This window comes from Protomyctophum bolini, assembly GCF_963924005.1.
Source record: "Protomyctophum bolini genome assembly, chromosome: 1".
Taxonomy (NCBI): Eukaryota; Metazoa; Chordata; class Actinopteri; order Myctophiformes; family Myctophidae; genus Protomyctophum; species Protomyctophum bolini.
Window position 1 is genome coordinate 45,063,967 of NC_137862.1, and position 24,834 is coordinate 45,088,800.

The 24,834-nt window shown below is 44.8% G+C and overlaps 1 protein-coding gene across 8 annotated transcripts in view; it reads left to right on the forward strand.

The window, feature by feature from the left end:
- The window catches only part of fhod1 (formin homology 2 domain containing 1), a 75,089-nt gene that overhangs the window by 38,168 nt on the left and 12,087 nt on the right, over nt 1-24,834 (forward strand). For 3 of the 8 annotated variants that reach the window (XM_080768182.1, XM_080768177.1, XM_080768180.1), the window contains exons 5-18: nt 8,275-8,342; nt 9,589-9,694; nt 10,291-10,385; nt 11,800-11,911; nt 12,084-12,178; nt 13,566-13,709; nt 14,366-14,787; nt 15,668-15,763; nt 16,197-16,283; nt 17,329-17,349; nt 18,535-18,585; nt 21,674-21,834; nt 22,424-22,495; nt 24,233-24,623. In XM_080768182.1, the coding sequence (XP_080624308.1) occupies nt 8,275-8,342; nt 9,589-9,694; nt 10,291-10,385; nt 11,800-11,911; nt 12,084-12,178; nt 13,566-13,709; nt 14,366-14,787; nt 15,668-15,763; nt 16,197-16,283; nt 17,329-17,349; nt 18,535-18,585; nt 21,674-21,834; nt 22,424-22,495; nt 24,233-24,623 (1,921 nt within the window). The remainder of the gene's footprint in view (nt 1-8,274; nt 8,343-9,588; nt 9,695-10,290; nt 10,386-11,799; nt 11,912-12,083; nt 12,179-13,565; nt 13,710-14,365; nt 14,788-15,667; nt 15,764-16,196; nt 16,284-17,328; nt 17,350-18,534; nt 18,586-21,673; nt 21,835-22,423; nt 22,496-24,232; nt 24,624-24,834) is intronic. The other 5 variants (XM_080768178.1, XM_080768179.1, XM_080768181.1 and 2 more) reach the window with 5 other exon arrangements.

The following is a 24,834-nucleotide window of genomic DNA, read 5'->3' on the forward strand; positions in this document are numbered from 1 at the left end:
ACTCAGAAAACGGCTGCAATGGGAAGGGCTTTCAGACAAACCATATGACACACACAACTCATACAAAACCCCCATCCTGCCTGGCCCAACTATGGTATGGCCTGTGGTACATTTATAATTACACTTTTTCTTGTGTAACAGAGTAGTTCTACATTGCAGTATTGGTACTTTTTCCACCACTGCCTGTAGTATTTTTTGTTATGTTGTTATGGTGAGCGAAAACACAAGCAGCAGTATGTGTGGAATTAGTACTAGTGATACTAGTGACTAGTAGCAGTAGTGACAGATTCTCCCACAGCCCCACCATTGACCAACACACAGTAGTGACAGATTCTCCTACAGCCCCATGGCAGCGGTGCCTCAGGGGTAGAGTGGCCGGAAGGGAACCTAAACGTTGCTAGTTCGAACCCGGGCTCCCCCAGAGTTGGTGTCAAGGCTTCCCTGAGCAAGACACTGAACCCCTAATGTCTCCCGATGTGCAGCTTGGTGCCTGCCTTGCATGGTTTCCTCTGTCATTGGTGTGTGAATGTACAATCTACAGTATGTAAAGTGCCTTGGCATCTTCCGGATGGTTTTTAAACAGCTGGTGGATAAAAATGACGCTCGCACGCGGCTTCAACTTCAACTTGTAGCGTTGGGGAAATAAAACGGAAACGCTTTGCCCCGTGCTACAAGTTGAAGCCGCACACCTGCGCCATCTGCATCCACCAGCTGTTCAACCCATTCAGGATGGGAACCCCTTTTGGTGTTTTAAACATTTTATTATAGGCCTCTTTAGCTATCGAAAAATAGCAGATCAGCGCGCTATGAACTTGTAGATCTGCACCCATTTTTTTATATATTCTTTCAGAGCGAACGTTTTTATCTGAAATCTTTGCTTCTGGGTGGTCCCTGGAACAACATATTTCCAGATGGGGGTCGACGGCCAATTACATATTTTTGGAGTCCTTGACATGAAATAGTATGAGAACCACTGACATAGAAACATAGGGTTTTTCAGAACAGACATTTTGTAGAATCGTCCTCGGGTCTAAATGGGTTAAAAACCAGGAGGATACGCCTGCTCTAGGCACACTCTCCCACCATTGGCCAACAACACAATTCATTACTCACTGCAAGAAGGCCAATCAGATATGACCATGAAGTCATGGACTCCTCAGCTGGGATAGGACGAGACGTGATTGGACGATGCTGGCTGGCGCATTCCTCTGTTCACAGTGTAGTGTTGAAAGTTGTTCTGTGAGCATTCACTTGATTTGTTGGCCAGTGGTATGTAGCTACACAGATTACACATAATTATTGTGCAGTTATGCATTAAAACGTGTGTGTGTGTGTGTGTGTGTGTGTGTGTGTGTGTGTGTGTTGTGTTTATGGTCTGCATGTGCCTATAGGGCTCTGTGACCACACTGCTCTCTCTGGTGTTGATAGCTATCACAGTTAATTGCCCATAAGCTAAGGAAAGTGTTGCCAAATGTCCCAACATCCCCCAACCAATATTTGGCCACCGGTATATTTGGCCACACCCCTTACCCCTAAACTTGTCGCTGTAGATCGGCTAGTTGAACTATTTAAAATGTTTTTCAAGATTGTAAAATATGGCGAAGAAGTTTAGGAAAAAAGGGTAAAAAAAAAGGTCCACCATGCCTCCATGTATGTCTAAAGATCATCAAACAGACCCCTAGACTAGAGTAGACTATGAATACAAATGACTGTGATCTGGGAATGACTTGAGATTGTGCCACAGTTTGGCAGCTCGCTCTGAGAATGTTCCCTTTTCTTTAATAATGTTGCAACGCTTGTGTTTGTTTTTCTGTCCTTCTATGGGCACTACGAGATTTTACGCTTTGAAATAGCAGACCGTTAATCACTTTTCCAAATGTTCATGTTAACATACATACACAACAGTTATTGTCTTGTGAAAACTGTTTGCCTGTTGTGGGTTGTGGCCTAACTTAACCCAAATATCGAAGTGTAGTTTTTAGTAAGTAAAACCACCAGATGCGTGGTGGAAATGCCACCAAAAGATTATAAAGAAGTATGCATTTAGAGCTGCTTGACTCTGTAGGACAGACATTTAGTTCTATTTGAGTCTATATAACAGACATTAACAGCTATATCTTGCACCCTTACACCTCATCTAAATTTATTTGCCATTTTTTTACTATTTTAAAATAGTTCAAATAGATGATCTACTGGGGTGCCCGCTGGCCTAGTGGTCCAGGATCATCATGCCACATATAGGTTCTGGCCTGACAGCGAGTCGCGTGTTCGAATCCCGTTCATGACGACCTTTGCTGCATGTCTCTCCCCTTCTCTCTCTCTCTTTCCTATCTGTCTTCACTTGATACTATCAATAAAAGCAGAAAAGCCAAAAACAAATCTTAAAAAAATACATGATAAACATAGCTCGATGGGGCACTGGGGCCACGCATTAAAAGTAAATTAATTCACAAAACTACAGTAGCGTCATTTGTATTGTTGACCTATTTCAACCATATACAGGTAGTGCAAATTTCATTCATTTTTTTACCCCTCTATTCACACGGAACTATGTTTTTTGTGTCCATATCACTATGCCCCAAAGATAGTTCCATGTGATGGAAAGGTCAATGTTGAACAAAAGTTGTGCTAATTATTTTAGACTGTGGCCTGCATGCTGCACACGGACCGGAGCCAATTGAAAGACGTGTCCCTTCCGGGGAACAACGTGCTGAAACTCGCTGTCGGGAGGAAGCCACCTAACTCAATTTTTTTAAGGTTATTGATGTTTTTGCATAAATCTGTGTTATTGAACACCCTTTATGTCTGTGTGTTTCGAAAATATTGAACCAATGGAAAGTAGGATGCCTTCACATCCGCAGCAATTTGAAACGCAGCAGAACACTTTATCAATGTGTTCAATTCATAAACTACACTAGTGAAATCTATGGTGTTCAAATTATGCTTCTCGTAATAGGACTTGAGGGTAACGTGGATGCATGTGTGTTGTCTGCCTTCGGGGACTGGACTGACTGACTGTGTGTGTGTGTGTGTGTGTGTGTGTGTGTGTGTGTGTGTTTGTGTGTCTGCTGAGATATCGTAAACGGAGGGACAGCAGGTCTCTTTGGCTGCTGCCTGGAATGTCACTGTTAAAGTGTGTGTGTGTGACTGTGTGTGTGTGGCAGGAGTTGTTGTAAATGTGTTTTTCATTTTTACGGTGCTAGGTTTATGGTTCTCTCTCTCTCTCCCTTACGTTCCTCTGAGCTGTTGGCTTGTGTCCGCAGTGAGGCATCTGTGTTTTGACAGCTCCAGCATCCTGTCAGGAAACAACAGAGCTGCATATCCTCCAACGCTAGGACCTACTTCAACCTCACACACACGTACAGTCTTCAGGGAACTGCCTAGTACAACCAGTCTACTACTGGGGTTTTTCCCCCCGTCTTCCCTCCCAATACTAAGTCATTATTACTCCTAATAATCTTACCCACATAATTCTACTGGCTCACCTGCCAGTGAGGAGACCCCACCGGGAGGAAGTATCGGTAAACCCGCTGCTGACGGGCACCACCCCACCCCGTTGGAATCACTAACACAGCTACTCCCCATCCGGTTCCAATGAAGTCTCCTCACTCGGCGTGTAACGTGTATCTGTACCATTATGTTGTTTTGGATCAAAATGGGTAAACCGACCGACTGACCAATAGAGCCAGTCTAAGTATAGTCATGGGTTTGTTGTGGTTATGGTAAGGGAAACATTGTGGGCGGGCCAATAGCCAGCAGTAAGCCAGGGAGACTGTGTGACCTCAAACTCCCGGGTTCTGAGGCTGTACAAAATGCTCTGTCTCATTCGCTGCTCCTCTGTTCCGTCGCACTCAGCATTTTCATGTCATTCTGAGGCTTGATCGATGCGTAGTTGCACACCGTGCATGTCGAGACCGAAATAGACGATCTACAAGCTCACAACGCATCGGGACACTGTGTGAGCTTGTAGTTTTTTGGTGCAAAATGAAGTAGTTGCCATATGAATCAGGCTTTACTAAGCTCATCTTGTCTGACTCAGGAATGTGCTGATAACCTTTACACAGAAGAAATATGCCTCCCCCTCATACAGGGTTTCTTCGACTATGCATGCACCTCATGGTACCACATCACCTCAATGGCCTTTAAAACAGGTTTCCAGACATCCTAAAACAACCTGTCAGACTACTACTTGGCCTTACTCCCAGAACCCACCTCACCCCCACTCATTTTGATAGTCTGGAATGGCTTAGGGTTCACTACAGAGTACAGCATCTTGCAATGGGCCTGGTCTAAGATTCGCTACACCACTAAGATATCCATGTACTGTACCTACCCTTAATGCCACTAAAATGTGGAATGCCCTACAAACACTTCAAAACCGCTCTCAAAGAGCACTTGAGCTGTAAAAGAGTAAAAGTCCCCCCCCTAGCCTTTATTTCTATACACTGCACAGTACACATTATTTTTCCGTGTATATGATGATTTCATTCTTTACGTCTTAGTGCTTTTTTCTTGTTTTATCCTCTTAACAGATTTTGTATTGACCTGTACTTTCCTTGAGCTGTAGGCCTACCCATTCTGCAAACTGTCAATACAGTCAATTTTCAATCAATCAATCAATCAATCCCTTTCTCGCGGTCTTTCTTTCATACCAATCTTTCTCAATTGATCTCTCTCTCCCTCCCTCTTCCCCCCTTCCTCTATTACTTCCACCCACCTCTGTCTGTCTGTCTGTCTCACCCTCTCAGCTGCTCATGGAGTACAGTATGAGTTATCTGCTGTGCTGTCCCTTCAGCCTCATCAGTCTTATTGCTGCGTTGGGTTCAAACGGGCAGATGCAAAGATATAGTCTACCAAGATAGTCTACCATTCATTTCAATGTAATCCAGCGACATGAAGAACGCAACATATGGGTCGGACTGTTATCTGCAACTACTGCATCGGTAGTTTTGTACACCATGTACTGTATGCATGTATGTATGTACTTTATTTTGTAACTACTGTACAGCATACTATGATATGTTGCACTTCTCATTTTCATTTTTAACTCGAGTGTACAAATGTACTGTACAATTTGTACACTCTCAGAAGTCAGGACTCATCTAGAGCAGTGGTTCTCAACCAGTGGTCCGGGGACCACCAGTGGACCTTGGCAGGGTTCCAGGTGGTCCCCAGCTAAATGATGGAGAGTTCGTAACCAAATTAACTCTTTTTTAGATCTTTAACTCTTGAGATTGTAAAATGGACCCGTAAGGGAACCGTTTAATTTTACACTCAAGAGTTAAATTATTGTTAAACATCTGCATTACTTCATTTACAAGAAGTCTACACAATAAAGAATGTATACGTTTTTTTATTTTGAACGTTGGCCTGCTATCTCTCCTATGGTACCATGTTACCAACACATTGACAACATCAATACAGCATGGAAATGTGGACATATTCTTTAGTTTTGGGTCTGCAAGGGCAAGGCTAAATCCCATCAAATGGTGTTCCGTGGCTCAAATGCAGAATGAATGTGTTGAAAACCACTCATCTACAGTGTAGATGTAGTGAATGCCGGTTTTCCTGCTGCTGTGGTTCTGTATCCGTCTGTATCCAGCTGGAACATCCAAGTATCACTGTTGTTTTATCATGTTTTAAGGTTCAGAGGTCAGGATTGGAATAGGGTTTATATTTCCTTTCATCAACAAACCAGTCAGAGCATGCAGTCGGTCAACAGTCAGTCAAAAGTCAGTGAGTCTTATATAAGCAATACAAGCATTCCTGCTGCTCTGATCAAGATTTCTCTCTCTCTCCTCTCTCTCTCTCACTCATTCACCCAGACACACATGCACCTGCACGCACGCTCGTACTGTACGTAGTACGTACGTATGCCGTGGCGTGCACACACATACATTACACACACACACACACACACACACACACACACACACACACACACACACACACTCTTACAGGCCTCATACACATACACTGCTGTGTTCCTGTGCTCTGGTCAATTTTTACCTACAGTTTCTACAGTGTTGTGTGTGTGTGTGTGTGTGTGTGTGTGTGTACGCCGCGTGCGTGCGCGCAAGTTGTCTTATAAACACCATAATTCCTTGTCGTGTTCTGCTGCTCCCAGTCCACAACCAGCCAGCCAATCACATGATGTGAATGTTGATAGAACTTAAAATGATATCACGCTCATTCTCATGACCTCTCTGAGACTCAGGGCTGTTTCATGTGCATCTATGAGTGGACTCTCTTATCCAGAGAGACGTCCAAGTCCAACAAGAATAATGCCTGACCAGGTCTGGGTCAATACAATGACATTGACCAGTAGAAAGGTGTAAAGGGGTCATAATGTCACTGGCCAGGTCAGACCATATTCTTATGATCGTACAAAAAGCATGATAAGAGCCAAAGTACAGTTTATGACCATGACCATGACCAAAAATTAAAAGCATTTTTTGCCTTTGATAACTTGTTCAAAATAGGGATGTCGTGGTTAATCTAGAAGAGCATATCGAGAGTCTGCTGCTGTACCAAGAAAAACCAAGAACAGACCAAGTCATTGCTCTGAACTGACCACGTCATTGCTCTGAACTGACCACGTCATTGCTCTGAACTGACCACGTCATTGCTCTGAACTGACCACGTCATTGCTCTGAACTGACCACGTCATTGCTCTGAACTGACCACGTCATTGCTCTGAACTGACCACGTCATTGCTCTGAACTGACCACGTCATTGCTCTGAACTGACCACGTCATTGCTCTGAACTGACCACGTCATTGCTCTGAACTGACCACGTCATTGCTCTGAACTGACCACGTCATTGCTCTGAACTGACCACGTCATTGCTCTGAACTGACCACGTCATTGCTCTGAACTGACCACGTCATTGCTCTGAACTGACCAAGTCATTGCTCTGAACTGACCACGTCATTGCTCTGAACTGACCACGTCATTGCTCTGAACTGACCACGTCATTGCTCTGAACTGACCAAGTCATTGCTCTGAACTGACCACGTCATTGCTCTGAACTGACCAGGTCATTGCTCTCGGGCTGAACAACCTCTTATCTCCATATTCTAACCTTTTCAGTTCACCCTATACTCTATCACACTACAGGGTCACAATACAATATAATATAATTATAATGTTATTATTGTTTTCACCCTATACTTTAACATACTACAGTGTCACACACAAGTATCAAAAGTAGCAGGTTCAAAAGCACGGAATGCTCCTTTTCAGCTTGTAGATCTGCTACTTTTGTTATTTCTTAGGGACGATAGGCCCCCCCTATGTCTAGCTTTTGGTGTGAGTGCACAAACGTTGTCCTAACACAAACAGTCCTACAGAGATGTCTCTGTAGGACATCTCTGTCAACGTGGTCTTAATAACCTGAAGTGACAAACTGGTCTGTCTCGTTGTGGAAACTACCAGGGGCCAGGGGTTCTGACCTCTGTCAGAAACTACCAGAGGTCAGGGCTCCTGACCTCTGTCAGAAACTACCAGAGGTCAGGGGTCCTGACCTCTGTCAGAAACTGCCAGGAAATAGATTCAAATGTGGAATTCCTGTCTCATTTAAAGGAACCACGTCTGGTGGCTGTGTCTGATGCAGTCATTAAACTAAGATACTGCTGCTAATAATAATAATTATCTTCTGTTTATTTCTTGTTGACCATACTCTATAACTGATTTGTGTTTTCCAACCAATATGTCTGTTGCAATCTGTGTGTGTGTGTGTGTGTGTGTGTGTGTGTGTGTGTGTGTGTGTGTGTGTGTGTGTGTGTGTGTGTGTGTGTGTGTGTGTGTGTGTGTGTGTGTGTGTGTGTGTGTGTGTGTGTGTGTGTGTGTGTGTGTGTGTGTGTGCGCTGTCATTTCTGCTGACTAAGTGTTTCTGATAACAGACATCTGACATAACCACTCTAAATGACTCACTTCATTCAACAACTACTTCCTGTTATGTTATGACACTGCTGGTGTCCATGGCAACAGAGGTTTGTGTGTGTGTGTGGCAGAGACTGCAGTACCCGCCTGCAATACAATTACCAGTGACTAAACTGGGTGAAAATGATAGCTGTATTTATACTGTATATTTACAGACCAGCAGCACGCATGCAAAGAACAATGTACAGTACACTAACAGGCTGGCAGGGCGTTATCATTGTGAAGCTGTGTTTTCATTGACTGAACAGAAACACTGAACAGACAACACAGATGTAACGCTGTACAGTGTTTCACTGTAATTGAAAATATGATCTTTCTGTTGTTTTCCAGAGAAGTTGTACAACAGCCACGGGCCAGAGCTACGTCGATCTCTGTTCTCCCTCAAACAGCTGTTTCAGGTACACAGCATCTACTGTCTGTCCTCACATCTCCATCTCTTAATATGTCTCACCATCTGTGTGACATCTACTGTCTCTCATCACATCTCCATCTCTTAATGTCTCACCATCTGTGTGACATCTACTGTCTCTCATCACATCTCCATCTCTTAATATGTCTCACCATCTGTGTGACATCTACTGTCTGTCCTCACATCTCCATCTCTTAATATGTCTCACCATCTCTCCAGCTTTGTTACATTTCTACACTTGACTTTCACAATAACCAATCAAAACCATAGCCTACACATTATTTATTTATTTATTATCTTAAGAAGATTATTATCAACACACGGTACTCAAACTCATACTAGTTATGTTAGATCTCTCGCTCTCTCTCTCTCTCCCCCCCTCTCTCTCTCTGTATCTCGCTGTGTGTGTGTGTGTGTGTGTGTGTGTGTGTGTGTGTGTGTGTGTGTGATCTCTCTCTCTATCTCTCTCTCTCTCTCTCTCTCTGCCACCAGTGTAGCCACAGGAAATAACTGCGTCCTTTGATCCCTGTGTTCTCAGAGAGAGAGAGAATCTTTTGACAGGATCTGAAGTTTACAGTATAGTCAGACTTAATGTTTCCACCTAGCGGTAGCGCCCAATAATAGAATGTCCTTATCCACAATCCCTAGAATAGATTGACCAGACAGAGTATGAGAATAGAGAATAATACTAATAATCCTACTATAAATGTGCCACGTCTCTGTGTGTGTAATGCATGTAACTCGAGAACCGTTCGCCCCACCGGCTTCATATTCGACACACGCGTTCCACACCCACACAGGGCAGGCTCTGCCAGTGGGCCTAATCAGCCTAAATCCCCTCACCTGTGCAATTTCCAGCCTCAGCCAATTGATTGGCAACCACACACCTGCCAATTGATTACTTAATCAGTCCACATTTCACAGTCAGTTTGCACTCTTCACACAGATATAATAATAATAATACAGAGATCTCCAATTTATCCATGTGGGAGACAGACAGTAAAAATGGGTGCTATGCCAACGGGTATTGCAGTATGGGCACAAACGGGACACAGACAGACAGTTAAAACGGGTTCTATGACAAGTTGACAACTGGTATTATTAGGTTCCCAAGTTGCATCGTTCCCAATCCCAAGTAGGCCGGTGTCCGACGGGCATGTACAAGTAAGTGACTAGTGTTAATAATGATGATGATGATAATTACTATGTTTATGTTTTGTCCCTGTGTTTGTCAGGATGATAAGGACTTGGTTCCAGAGTTTGTAGCATCTGAAGGCCTGACCTGTTTTATCAAAGTAGGAACTGAAGCTGATCACAACTACCAGAACTACATCCTGAGAGGTAGTGTGCTGTGTGGGCGCTGGGCAGGCGTGTGTGCTAGTCTAGTACATACAGTGGTTCCCAAACTCTTTCATGTCGAGGACTCCCAAATTGACACTTATTGGCCCGCGGACCCCCATCTTCTCTTATGCCCCATTTTTACGGCTCTAGCAGTGATTCTCAACCAGCTTAATTTCAAGGACCCCCAGTTTGACATGCATTAGTCTACAGACCCCCATTTAATGGCATTTCTATCTCTGGGCCCCCCAATTTATATTGTAAAATCACTGTTAATTTTACAGTTTACAAATGGAACTAGCGGGTCCATTTGGTTCCATTTGTACACTCTCAGAGTTACAGACATTTGGTTCCAAACTATCATTTAGCTGGGGAACCCCTGGAACTCCCTCAAGGACCCCTGGAGGTCACCGGACTCCACTTTGGGAACCACAGCTCTAGTAGTTCCCTTGAATCAGTTTTTAATTTTTTTTCCTCTTCTCAGTTAGATCATGTTACCGCTTTTATCTGCAAACGCATGGAGCTGATTAAATGATTATATGTGCTTGTCTTGTCTCTTTTTATGTCCGTGTGTCTCTCTCTCTGTCTGTCTGTACCAGCGTTGAGTCAGATCATGCTGTTTGTTGATGGGATGAACGGAGTTATTAACCACCCAGAGACTGTCCAATGGCTATACAGTCTGACTGGTAGCCTGGTGAGTTACTGACTGACTAGCCTCGGAAACCCAGACGTTTTTATTTCCAGGGAGAAAAAAAAGTCTGGGTCCGAGTCCACTTCAATTCGGCACAGAGTAGCGCAAACGTCGCTCACTCTCTGCTGATTTCTGATCGTTTGCACCTTTGTTAAATTGACACACACGCGCACACATGTACACACACACTCACACACACACACACACACACACGCACACAGACACACTCTCTCTCTCTCTGTCGCTCTAATTAATTTGTCTCATGTCCAGCAGCTGCTCATAGTTTCTCCCGGCGGATCCTGCCGGGAGCTGTCTATGCCATAAAAAGCATAGGTGAGTTCCAGTCTACTGGCTGGCTGGCTGGCAGGCTGGCTGACTGGCTGACTGACTGACTGACTGACTGACTGACTGACTGACTGACTGACTGACTGACTGGTAGCCTGGTGAGTTACTGACTGGCTGACTGACTGACTGACTGGTAGCCTGGTGAGTTACTGACTGACTGGCTGGCTGGCTGGCTGGCTGACTGACTGACTGGTAGCCTGGTGAGTTAAGCCCAACACACACCGGGTGCGCAGCGACGCGGCACAGGCGTTGCCGCGCGGCAACGCCTGGAAAATAGAACAGTGGCGTATCGGAGCGTCAGGCGAGGCGTGAACGCGCGTTGGACGCTGCCGGTGTGGGATTGGTTCATTGAAAATAACGGAGGCGGCTGTTTTGACGCGCGGCGTTCGCAGATGGTGTCTGTTGGGCTTTACTGACTGGCTGGCTGACTGACGACTGGTAGCCTGGTGAGTTACTGACTGGTAGCCTGGTGAGTGACTGACTCACTGACTGGTAGCCTGGTGACTGACTGACTGACTGGTAGCCTGGTGACTGACTGACTGACTGGTAGCCTGGTGACTGACTGACTGACTGGTAGCCCGGTGAGTGAGTGAGTGAGTGAGTGACTGACTGACTGGTAGCCTGGTGGGTGACTGACTGACTGACTGACTGGTAGCCTGGTGAGTGAGTGAGTGAGTGAGTGACTGACTGACTGGTAGCCTGGTGAGTGACTGACTGACCCACCCACGTGTGGTGTTTGACTGGTTAGTGGCAGACATGAAAGTTTTCTTTAGCAGAGAAGTGAAAGCAACAGCTGTTTACCTCTGTCTGTCATTCCTTGGTATTGTACACTGTATTTAGAAGTGGTTCTAACTTACAATGCACGTCGACTGTACACAAATAGAAAACAGCTAAGACCTCCTGACAAGCCTTCAGGGACATCCAGTGTTTATGAGCTGTTGAACTGACTTGAGACTTTACTTTAGTTGTGTGTGGTGTGGTGTCGCCATCTAGTGGTGGTCTGCCGTTTCTTACATTCTCTTTCTGTGTTTCTCTCTCTCTCTCTCTCTCTCTCTCTCTCTCTCTCTGTCAGTCTCGGCTAGTAGTGAAGACGGCATTGAAGTTACTTATAGTGTTTGTAGAATACACAGAACCCAACAGCCCTCTGCTTATCCAGGCTGTCAACACTGTGGACAGCAAGAGAGGTATGCACACATTCAGAGAATGAATGGTGTCATTTTGAGTATCCAACATCTATCGCGATGAATGGATCTGTACAATAACATTTCCAGCCATGGTGAGACTATCATCAGGTGCTGTTTGACACGTGTGTGTGTGTGTGTGTGTGTGTGTGTGTGTGTGTGTGTGTGTGTGAAGGTATGAAGTCGTGGTCATATCTAACAGACATTCTGGAAGAGAGGAACGGATCGGACACTGAACTCCTGATCTTCACGATGACCCTCATAAACAAGGTTTGCCCTTTAACCCCTGCATGCTCCGCCATGATGACCACCAAACATGATCCGTTCAAAAGAATAACAGTCTGCACAACAGCATAGCTCCTACGTGTTTAGTTTACTAGAAACCACAGAAATAATTACATGGTACGACTTTTCGGTGAAACATCATCATCATTTTTTGACCTTGGTCGAGATCATGGATTTCACAATGCCACGCCAGACTTTCCGGTCCTTCATTGCTATTCCCAGTTCCTGCTTACTAATGCATGTGTCCCTAGCGATGACATCAGGGAACGACAGTGTTCTACCTCAGGCATGCTTTGAGGCAGGATTCCAGTGAAGAAGGGAAGATATAACCTCATTGTCAGCTCTGTAGCAGTGGCTGGCAAACTGTGTTCTTCTATCTGAGCCATAGAGTAGAATCGGTTCGACGGTCGTCCTAAATATTTTTACTTTGTACCTTTACTAAGCTTGGATGACCAGATCGTAACATCACACAGATCAAGATGTACATATTGTGTATGACCCTCCATAGACAGACTCCATAGAGCCCTGACGTCACTCGCTCATCACCTGGTTCTGCCTAGTTCACGGAAGTAATTTCTCTATGGAGAATAACATAGGGATGGGCTCATCTTAAAATCGTCTCATATAAGCATTGTGGTCCAAAAAGAAACAAGCTGATGATAATAATGAAATGTACGCATTCTGCATACTGTGAAATAATGAAATGTACCCATTCTGCATACTGTGAAATAAACATTTCAATCAATCAATCAACAGACAGGGCGTTAATTCAATTCAGAGAATGTACAAATGGAACTAAATGGCTCCTTGTACATCCATAATTGCTTCCATTTGTACATTCCTAACCTGAATATTTCACACCAGGAGTGGTGAGCGACTAGTATCCACAGTGCAGCATTACAGTAAGTGGTCGCGTGTGTCCGAGGTATGAGTGACACCCTCGTAAATAAGCAGGTTGTTGTCCAGCAAGAGCTCTGCTGCTTCCGAGCAGCTCAGGCCAGCACAGCTGTGTCAGACAGGGCAGGACAGGACAGGACAGGACAGGACAGGGCAGGGCAGGACAGGACGTTTTCGTCAGTGAAAAATGGTAGTCGACAAACATTTTTCGTCTTAGTTTTAGTCGACAAAAACAACACTGGTTAACTTACAAGTGGAACTGCTTTCACTTGTACACTTTCAGAGTTAAATTTAACCCTCGGGGAACACTTAAACGTCACCAGTAAAGTGCAGTCTAATATAGAACCTAAACTGTACAGTTACTATCCGGGCTCCCCTGGCCATTATATACATGTACAGTAAGATAATTGTGTGTGTGTGTGTGTGTGTGTGTGTGTGTGTGTGTGTGTGTGTGTGTGTGTGTGTGTGCGCGCAGACTCTAGCAGTGCTTCCAGATCAGGATTCATTCTACGACTTGACAGACAGTCTGGAACAGCTGGGCATAGAGTCCATCATTCATAAACATCTCAGCAACAAGGGCACGGAAGCAGACCTCAAACAGCAGTTTACTCTATATGAGGTACAAGACTCATTCATGTCATTAGAGAACACAGTCCCTTGACAAGCACTTGGCATTGTAGTTTGACATGGTTCCACGAAGACATATTGTGATATGTATATATATTCTTACGGAATATTTGATTTTAGAAATGTGCAGATAAATTGTATACACTTACTGTATACTGTATCTTTGTTTACTGCTGAGTGAGAAAACAATAGATCACCAAAGCTTTGATGTTATTAACCAAAACATGAACGTGTTCTAGGCCCATTTTGACCTGAGGATGTTTCTAAAAAATGTCTTCTAAATCATGACAGTTTTCATGTTTCTATGTCAGTGGTTTTTTCATGTCAAGGACCCCCAGCATTTTCTGTATTTGGCTGCAGACCCCCCATCTGAAAACATGTTGTTCCAAGGACGCCCCAGAAGCAAAGATTTGAGTTAAAAACGTTCGCTCTGAAAGAATATATATTCAAAGACTACATTTTCACGATAAAAAAAAAATAGCAGACCACAAGCTCATAGCGCGGCACCGAGTGCTGCGCTATGAGCTTGTAGATCTGCTATTTTTCAATAGTTAAAGCATAACATAATGCTTAAAGCACCAAAAGGGGTTCCCGTCCAGAATGGGCTAGTAGAGTATTCTGAATGAAACACTGAGATTCCTCCCGTAGACTGCTCTACGCGCCGAGGACGGACAAGCGGACCTCCTCGAGGTGACTCCGCACCTCCGCAAGGAGCGCCGCAGGATCTCCACCGGCGAGCAGGAGGCGCGCAGGAGCCGGCGCTCCTCGTGTCAGAGCCTCCCCGACCTCCTCAACTCCTCGCCCCCCTCCACCCCCTCGCCGTTCTCTCCCACCTCCGACTCCTCCTCTCCCCCACCCGCCACCTCCTCGTCCCCAGTGTCTCCCACCACCTCCTTCTCCTCCTCCTCCTCGTCTCCTTCATCGGTCGGTGTGATCTCCCCCCTGCCCTCCGACCCCTCTATGTTCATGAGAGGCTCTCCTTCTGCTCCTCTGTCGCCTTCTGGAGGCTCCAATGGCACCGTCACCTCCCCGAACACTGCGGGACCAGAATCCAAGACCCCCATCAGCCCGTAAGTCGTGTGTGTGTGTGTGTGTGTGTGTGTGTGGTAGAGACAGAAAAGTAACAGTTGGCGAACTAGATTTTAACCCATCATGATAGAGAGAGAGGCTGAAATGTAACACGTATTTTTATATGTATATGAACGCATCTGCTACAGTAAGCCTTTGTCTGACATTCCAATGTTGATCTGACCTCATCAAACCCTGTACACTGCCCCCCTTATGGAGCTGAACATTCGTTATGTTGACTCATCAAACCCTGTGCACTCAAGACACGCTCCATATATGGCCAGTACAGAATTCATTCCATATGTTGATCTGAGCACATCAGGAGCAATTAGGGATTCAGAGTCTTGCTCAAGGACACTTCGACACGACCTCAGGGTGAGCGCACAGGGATCGAACTCGGAACCTTCCGGTTCTCAACCGGCAACTCTACCCCTGAGCCACTGCGGCCCCCTCTTATCTCCTGTCCCTCAAAATGTCTGTCTCTGTAGGACAGACATAGTGCTGTCTGTCTCTGTAGGACAGACATAGTGCTGTCTGTCTCAGTATAAAGTATGGGTGTTGTTTTCTATTGGTGTTGGGTTTCTTCTAACCACTGCTGTATTTTCCCTCCCTTCACACCCCTCCTTTATCCCCCTCTCTCTCCTTGTTTCCTCTTCCTCTCTTTTCATTATTTTGTTTGTACTCTCCTGCTATTCATTCATAACCTCTCTCTCCTTCTCCAATTCTCTGCTCTCCTTCTCTCACACTCCTCATCCTGTTCTGTTCTCCTACATCTCTCCCTCCCACTCCATGTACTTCCATACCCCTCTCCTTCCTTTCTCTCTCGCCCTCCTCCTCTCTTTCTCTCCTTCCCGGCTTCTCCTCCTCGTTGTTGTCCTGTAGGGGGCGCTCTTTCCTCAGTCACCACATATCGCCCCTCTCTCTGAGCAAGAAGTCACGACTCTTTTCTAAAGCGTCCTCTATCTCAGAGGAGAGCAGGTCTGTAACACACACACACACACACACACACACACACACACACACACACACACACACACACACACACAATAAGGCACTTTGCTTAGCACTAAATAATTGACTTGACCCAGAAATGTAGGACTGACTGGCCGGAACCTTCATCTTGGCATAGTGTTGTGGCTGTGTGTGTTCTAGTGGGTTGGCTGTCTACTACACACACACACACACACACACACACACACGCACACGCACACATGGTTGAGAAAGTGTTGTGTTTGAGCCAACCTCATGGACTGAAACTGTTGTTTAGACACCAGACTGACTCTCTGTCTCTTTACTGCCTTGGCCCGTCCGCTCACAGTCTTCCTGTGTGTGTGTGTGGGTGGGTGTGTGCGCGTGTGTGTGTGTGTGTATGCGTGTGTATGTGTGCGTATGCGTGTGCGCGTGTGTGCAGTCCGTCTCCCACAGACACTACAGTCCAGTCTCCTCAGTTTGACTCTGAACTGCAGCCCAGCAAGAAAGAGAGCAGAACAGGCTTCAAGTAAGTCATTATAACAATAATCATGACTATTCAATTATACTGTTGCTGTCAGGCGGAAACCTTGTACTGTACATGTCCCAAACCGTTACTTCTCAATGGATAAGAACTAAATTCCATGGATCCTATTTTGTTGTAAGCTTGTAGATCGTCCCTTCTCGCTACTTTTTGCGTGACACTGTCACAAGTACAAAATTGTTAGCATTCATTTAGGGGGAAAAAAATATGAAATATTAAAATGTAAGGTTTGAATATAGCTCGTCTCGTCTGTAGAATTGTTTGTTTTTGTCTGTGATGGGTTTATTTTGTGTACTTTGTTGTATAGTTTGTCAATTCGTGTTCTGTTGTGCTTGCTGTTCTCTTTTTTTATATATATATTTTTTATCCCACGATTTTGTAACCCATTTTTCACCCCTGTGTCAATCATCTAATGTGATCCTGGGCTCTACACACCCTCCACCAACCTAGTCCCCATATATGGTATGCTTGCTGTTCTCTTGGCCAGTTTGCTCCCTTTTGAAAAAGAGGCATGATCGACAGACAGATAGACGTTTCAATCTGAGCTTGATTATTTTTCGGCCTTTCGGTTGCCTGTCTCTTGAGTTCATCTCTGTCCTGTCCTGTAGCTTTAACCTCACCTGGCTCTTTGATACACTTTAACCACTTAAACCATATACTGTACATACTGTACTTCATTGACCAGAGTCAAATATAGACACCCCCTTGTTTCCCTCTACACTCACTACACACCAAATCGTTTTGGAGAACATCTATTTTCACCAGATGTTCACAGTTCACCGATCATGACATGCAGTGAATCGTGACCTTGGGTTCATGTGGTTAAAATGCTCTAAAACACTATCTTACTATCGGTCTCTTATCTTAACTTTGTTCTTTGTCTGTTTTTTTACATCTCCCTTCATCCTTCTCTCTCTCCGTGTCTGTTTCTCTCTTCTTCATAACATATTTTCTGCCGTCCATCCTAACCTTTCCTCTCGCTGCTGTGGACATTCCTCCTGCTTCCTCCTTCCTTTCTCTCTGTTCCTAGCAGACCTCTGCAGGATGACTGGTGAGTAACTCCACTCATCTGATGCTCTATAGCGCTCACATTTCCCTTTCCTCTGAGTCTACGCATTAATGTAACTGTTAACCAGCTAGACTCGTACTGTAAGTGTCGACAAAATGACACCATTTTGGATGAATGAAATTGACTATTCATGGAAACTCACAGTTTTCACGTTCACACTGTCCTGTACGACCACAGTCTCCTATTGCTAGCCACCGAGCGGCGGCTGCTCTGCATTGGATGGGAGTTTGTAGTGCCTTTCTCAAGGACAACTTGATTTATTGGTTTATTCATGTTCATCTTTCTATAATGAAAAAGAGAGACATGATGATGGAGCACTTTAAGCTATGTGATATGATATATGTGATTGCTACAACCCAGCAAGAATGTAACCCTCTCCTATCCTCTTATGTATATTCTTTTCCACCAACCTAATCTCAGTCTCTGCCTTCTATATCCCCCTCTTTCTGCATCTCAAGTGTAACAGTTTCCAATTTTGAAGATGGTTATGCTAATTGTAAAGATGGTGGTGGAAATGATGAAGATGATGATTGTGGGGCTGATGAGTCGATGTTTAATTGATATTTATATAATTTCCTTTTAGGAGTTAGTCATGCACATCCACACACCGTTTAAAGCGGAGTGTGCTGGACAAAGGAAGACAATCATGAAAGAGAAGGTCTGCACACTGTAACTCTCTTAAGGTCAATTTATTTGTACATCCAACAGCAATGACATGTCAAGCCGTCCCTTTCATCAGACTAAACAGGACATACAGAGATGGCATATAAGCATAAAATAACTTCAATATGTAGACTCGCCCATGAAGTAAATACTGTATGATGTCCCCATCACATTGAGAAACTGGAATTTACAATATATCCATCTTATAGATAATCGCCTTAGGAGGAGCCATTAACCCAGAGATGACTCATAAGTGATTTGTTTTGGCTCACCATGCTTATTATCATGTGGCATCCAGGCCCTGGGAACGTCACTTCTGTTGGAAGTACTAATAAACGGCACTTTAAGGTAGTGACAGTGATCCATTTATCGTTAGAAATCAGAGAACATAGAATTTAGTCCAGTCAGGCAGGCTAGTCAGTAAAAAAACAATCACTCAATCAGTAAACCGGGCAGTCAGTGTGTGTATACAGTATGTGTGTTTAACTCAGTGTTTTTCTGCAGCCCAGAGGAGTGTAATATTAATATGGACAAACCAGTTCTCAGGATGTTTGAGTAAGTACTGGTTGTGCACTGGTTTGGTTCAGCACTGGTCTGGTCCACACAGCCAGCTCTGTGCTGCATGCGGGGATCATCTGCTTCAATCTGGGGCTGCGGGGGGGTGTGTGTGTGTGTGTGTGTGCGCGTGCGCATGTTGTTGTTTGATATCCTGTGGTTGGTCACATAATGATTATTGATATTTGCCTTGAACCTATCCACATGACAGCAGTGTTGCTCTTTAGTCATACTCAGGGTGTGCAATGGGCCGGGTTTCCTATCGCTGGGTATGATGCAATATTGTGGTCAATAATCCCAACAATCAAAATGTTGGGTAAAATGTTATTTTCTTTGCCATATATCGGAGCAAATTTCAGTGGACGTAAAAAACAAAAATCAACCTCACTTCTTGTCATCACTTCTTCTTGGCACACTGCCACCAAATCTTTCGTCCTGTATAATGATTTTTCAGACCGGGGTAGATTTGATCTGTTTTCCGCAGCTGACTAGCGGGTTGTTGGTGAGTGGTGACAGGAAGCCACCTACTTTAGGATCTGTAACACGCAGCCAAAAGAAATGCACCAGTGTGCAACCGCCTTAAGACACAAGTACAGTATGCTTTTTGCAGTAACTCGCTGCACTTTTGAACTGATGCGAGTTTCCAGACTGGAGCGAATCCAGAGTCTGCTGAGTCATTCTGTATAAATATATGCAGTATTCTACTCAGAATGTAGGTTATTCACACATTTCTAAAGCAGGTGTTCAAATATGAATCATCTGCTGTTCCCATTACCAGTTTTGACAGATGACCTTCCATACCACCAGGCTAGCGGATAACTATTTGCATCACATTTTGCTACTGTGGCCTATTGCAAAAATGCGATGAGAATATGACCAAAATATGCCCAGTATGTGTACTGTATTTAGACATAACTACTGTATTGTGAGACAACCATCTTGAAGCAATGATAACCTCCCAACACAATGCATTCCTTTAGAACCCTTGTTTCTGTGTCCTGTCTGCCTCTAATTTACTGACCGTCTGTTTTATTTTTACTCTTGTGTTCTATTCGTTGTATTGTTTCTATTTGTCAACCTGTCTGTTTCATTTATTTATGCATTTATTTATTTGTTTTACTTGTTTCCTTATGATGTTTTTTCTCTGTACGTCTCCTGTTTTGTCCTCATGTCTGTTTTCTGTCTCTGGCCCGGTGCTCCATTGTCCACCTGTGGTCTGCGTCAGGACAATAGAAACTCACAGACCAGAATAGCTTTAGCTCTAATCGTGTGATTATGGTGTGGCTCCCCAGCCCTCTTGGGGTGGAGAGGCATGTAGGAGCTGATCCCAGAGCTGCCACTAGGCCCCATGGTGGGTGGAGGAGATTATAGGGTGCAAAAAGAGGCCTGGAGACTTGCCGTTTAGTGGCTTTAGTGGTCTATGCACTGCAGTAGTCTGCTACTGCTCCACTGTACCGACAAGTAAACTTATAGTGACAGCTAAATGAGTTAACTTGCATGATAGACTGCTACTGTTCCACTTCTGCTGCTGCCACTATAATAGTAGTAGTGAGAGTGATGGGACTTAGTTTGCACTAGTAGTACTATAACTATTATTTAGTCGCCTCCGCCTCGTAACGTACGCGCCATAGGATTTATAGGTCCCGGGTTCACCTCCCGGCCGACGCTACATTGGTGGTTACTGGGGTGGAGGTCCCTGTCAGTCCAGCCTATAGCGCCTAGCTGCGCTTCTATTGTGTGTGTGTGTGTGTGTGTGATCGCACGCGCACACATGTCATGATGATTATTATTGTGTGCAGACACAGTAGTATTAGTAATGGCAGTTGTGTATATAATAATATTGTGGTAGTTGTCTGTTCAGACAGACAATATTAAAGTAATAAATCAGAGAGACAAATGGAGTCTCTGCTGCAGTACTAACATACCACAGGAATGCACCGCTGTGTGTGTGTCCGTGTGTATTAGTGTATGATGATGTGTGTGTCCGAGTGTGTGTGTCCGTGTGTATTAGTGTATGATGGTGTGTGTGTGTGCGCGCGCCCATGCTTTGTGGTGTTGGTTGGCTTGGTTAGGGGCTTGAGCTGGAGGTGGTGGTGAGCAGGTTTGCTGGGACTGTGTGTGTCTGTGTGGAGGGAGGGAGGTGAATTATATAATGGTGGGTTCTCAGGCCTTAAAACATTAATCGCTTTTTCCCCCCTCAGTGCTTACTGGAATGTAATTGTTTTTTAATGGTTAATGGGGATGTAACACAGAGTTTGCTGTGCCTTTAACCATCTGAATGTGATGATAAATCTATTGGATTCTGATTGAACCATCTGAATGTGATTATAAATCTATTGGATTCTGATTGAACCATCGGAATGTGATTACGGTATAAATCTATTGGATTCTGATTGAGACAAAGCTGAATCACTGAACCACACAGCAGGAACTGCTAACAAATCTATCACACCAAAGCTATTGTTGACGCAGAAGTACATTGTCATGATATTGTTTAGCATTTCCTGACATTCAATATGTGCCTTTTTTAGGGTCATGACGCGACCTGTAGCACACGCACACAGAAAGAGCCTCCTGTTCATTTAACTCAAAGTGTGTACAAATTGGACGTACAGAGATGGATAAATGAACCCTGTGTTTTCACGGATCTTACTAGAAGGTAGTTCCTGCTGGTTCTATGTATGTGTCATTGATTGAACAACTAATCAACTGAATCAAATCATGCTCATGAACGGGGAGGTGTTCATGGTGGATCTTGACATATACCTGTAGCTACTCTGTATACTATATGACATGCTCTAATAAATTCAGTTTTCAGATTGCTGTATTATGAGTAATACTACGGATTGTAATAAATATAATTATTTAAATACAGTGTGACGCTTTGGAATGTGGAGATTTACAATATGACAAACCTTCAAAAGATAATATTGACACCAATGAAAAGCTACCGGTAATTATAGTCCAGATAACTCCAAACTGAGTGTTTTTTTTTGGCAACTGATTTTGATAGAGCATGTCATACTCTGTTCGTATCTGCTGCTGTTTGACTCTGTTCCACTCTGGTTTCATCATCTCCTGTGTGTAGAGGCACACACTTCCTACGCAGCCTGGCAGCCACCCAGTTGGAGAAGAAGAGGCGATCCCTCAAAAAACAGGGGAGAGGCGGCTTCGATATCACAGCCACACCCCAATCCCTCCCTGACGAGAGATCTTCTCCTGTCAGTTCATGCAGTTCTCCTACTGAAGGTAGGATCTCTCTTGGTGTGATGGCATACATACCAGCAGTACAAGGGATCCTGAGGAGGGATGGAACACAGGGCGTACCAGGGATCTATTCTAGTGTTCCTGGTTGAATAGGAAACCAGCAGTACAAGGGTTCCTGATAGGATAGAAAACCAGCAGTACTAGGGTTCCTGATAGGATAGGAAACCTAGCCTGGTTTCCTGCCTGATTTGGGTGCCCCCCCCCCCCCCCCCCCCCCACACACCCTGACATGCACTTGGAGTTGTAGGAGTTGAGGAATTACATTTAGCTTGACTGGGTTCCACAGATAAATCTATCTTAACAGCTATCTTTCTTATATTATTTGACAATTTGGCCAATGTTTGACACAATTTTATAGTTATATATTTATTCTTTTAAGATATTAAAAAGTCTTAAATCCATGAATTGTCATCTGGGGAGTGGGGACCAATCCACAGGTTGAGAACCACTGCACTAGACCTGCGTTAATAGGAACTGTAAACACATTTGTAAAACACGACAACCTCTGGACATATACAGGTTACAGTTGTCTCTATAGTGATTCTGTGTGTGTCTCTGTCTCTGTCTCCAGGGTTATCCAGAGGAAGTACCCCCTCTCCCGGCCCGGTCACCCTGGAGACACAGACATCCTATAATGACCCAGGCAAGCGATTACAACGATACAGACGATGAACACATGAGCATTACAGTTTCAGCATCTCTTATCTCTCTCTCTCTCTCTCTCTCTCTCTCTGCATCAGCCTGTCTAGCTTCTGCTCTCTGCATCGCTGTTAGACAATTTGTCTGTGTCTCTCATTTTGCTTTGAAGCTTGCTGTCAGTTGACTTCAAAGAGAGAATGGAGCAGAGAGGGGGACAGAGACGGAACACCAGGTGTGACGTGGTGATGGTCATGTATTTTTGGTTGTGTAGTTTTGGGCCATTTTGTACCGCATGGTGAACTATGCTATGTCATACTGTTGAGAGATGAGATGAGAGGAAATGGAAGCGTCAACAGCAGCATGATGTGACGCATAAATAAAACTACTAGACAAACAGAAAAACAACAGACCCCAGTGGACATAAACGCACAAGACCAGGACCACCATAGGACCATAACGCAGTTGGGGGAGCCAGTTCTTATTTGGGTTGTCCAGATCTCATCACATGATCGGAATTCAGTAGCCGATCACTTCATTTTAAAATGATTGGAATCGGATCGGGAGCAAAGAAAACGTGATCGGGACATGCTTAGTTGCATTTGCATTATATAGTCTGAATGCAGGGTTTCCACGTAAAAGGTGAGTTCTAGAGATCTAGAGATCTATTTTTGGTTTTGTGTCTTTACCGATAGGACAGTAGACTGACAGGACATGGTGAGAGAGATGGGGAGTGACAAAGTAGTAGTAGCAAAGTGAGTAGCAAAGGTCGTCGCGATTGCAGCCTATGGAGCCTGGACCACCGCGCTGGCGGCCTGAGCCATTCTGCGCCATTCAGCAAGGGCGAAATCCAAACGAACCGACCGCCGTGGCGGTCGCCAGATCTTAGGGCCGGTTGCTAGATCTTAAGGGTGGTCATCATTCTTAGCCTATTCATTACACAACAACTTGATAGCGGCTCCACAAACACATCGGTGATGGTCACAAATTTATATTTTTTGAGGGCCGCTACCCCCTCCTATATTCAGCTACTAGTGTAGATTTTCTTCTTACACAAACTCCCATTAAATTCCCATTGACAACGAATGAAGACTGTACGTCTGTATGTAGACGAGCAAATCGACATGTTATGTCATGATCATATACTATGATAAAGAGCTATAACTTGCGTGTGATTATTTTTTCATATTTACTATCGAGAAGACAATAAATGGCATATTTTTGACTGTGATAATCTGCTGCAAGGTCCCTGCTTCTTTCCTTCACAGCCTTCAGTGGCAGACGGGGGTGAGACTGGGTCAGTGCGACCTTCGCTGTGGCTGATTAGACACAGCGGGTGCTTGGTTACCAACTGCCTCCCTCCATTGCATTTGCTGTTAATACAACAGCAGCTTTGCCGGCGCAGCAAGTGGGGAGAGAGAAAATAAGAAGAATAGCCTGAGCCTCATGTGTCAGGAGCTCCTGTTCCTGTAGTGTGGACAGCTTGGTGTACAATTACACCCCCTGGACATGAGGTTAGATTGTCCAGGGATTGAACCCCTGACCTCCCAATCTCAGGGCGGACACTCTAACCACAAAGCCACTGGGCTGTTTTTTTTAAAGGTGGATAATAACCTTTTCACTATTTTCACACAATCGGCGCCGGGATTTCTTTCCTAATTGAATGTGTCTGTGTCTGGTCTAAGTGAATGTCTCTCTCTCTCTCTGTCCAGCCTAATTGAATGTCTCTCTCTCTCTGTTGCAGTGTCCACCCATGGTCAGGCCCGTGTTGGGGAGCAGCTCAGCACTCTGTCCGATGACAGGAAGTTCATGTTGGACATGCTGTACGCCAAGACAGCCGCGCCCACCTCCCCCTCCTCCTCCTCGTCCTCCGTCAATGAACAGGACATAGATTTGACTTCAGAATCAAACGACAATCTCGGCTCTGTCGTTCGCCTTTCCGAGCGCCTGTCTCGCCTCCAAGCCAGTTCGGCCACGCCCACTGACCCGTCCCCTGGAGATGACTCCGCCTCCAGGAAGGCGGAGCTAGAGGGACTGGGTGGCTCTGCGCAGGCTGCTAAGGTGCGTCTGGAAGAGGAGCAGAGGCGGCGAATCAGACCGCAGTACAGCATCGATGCAGAACGCCACGCCCGCAGGTCTGTCACAAGATATGGCTTTTAATTATCACAAAATGATACGTGTTATTGGCAAAATAATTGTAAATAAAATAGTAAATGGTGGTCTCGACCGCAGAGGCAACCATGTACTGTACGTGTCTTGCTCAAGGACACATCAACACTAACCCGGGGAGAGCTGGGGATCAAACCACCAACGTTCCGATTCCCAAACGTTCGCTCTGTGAAACTG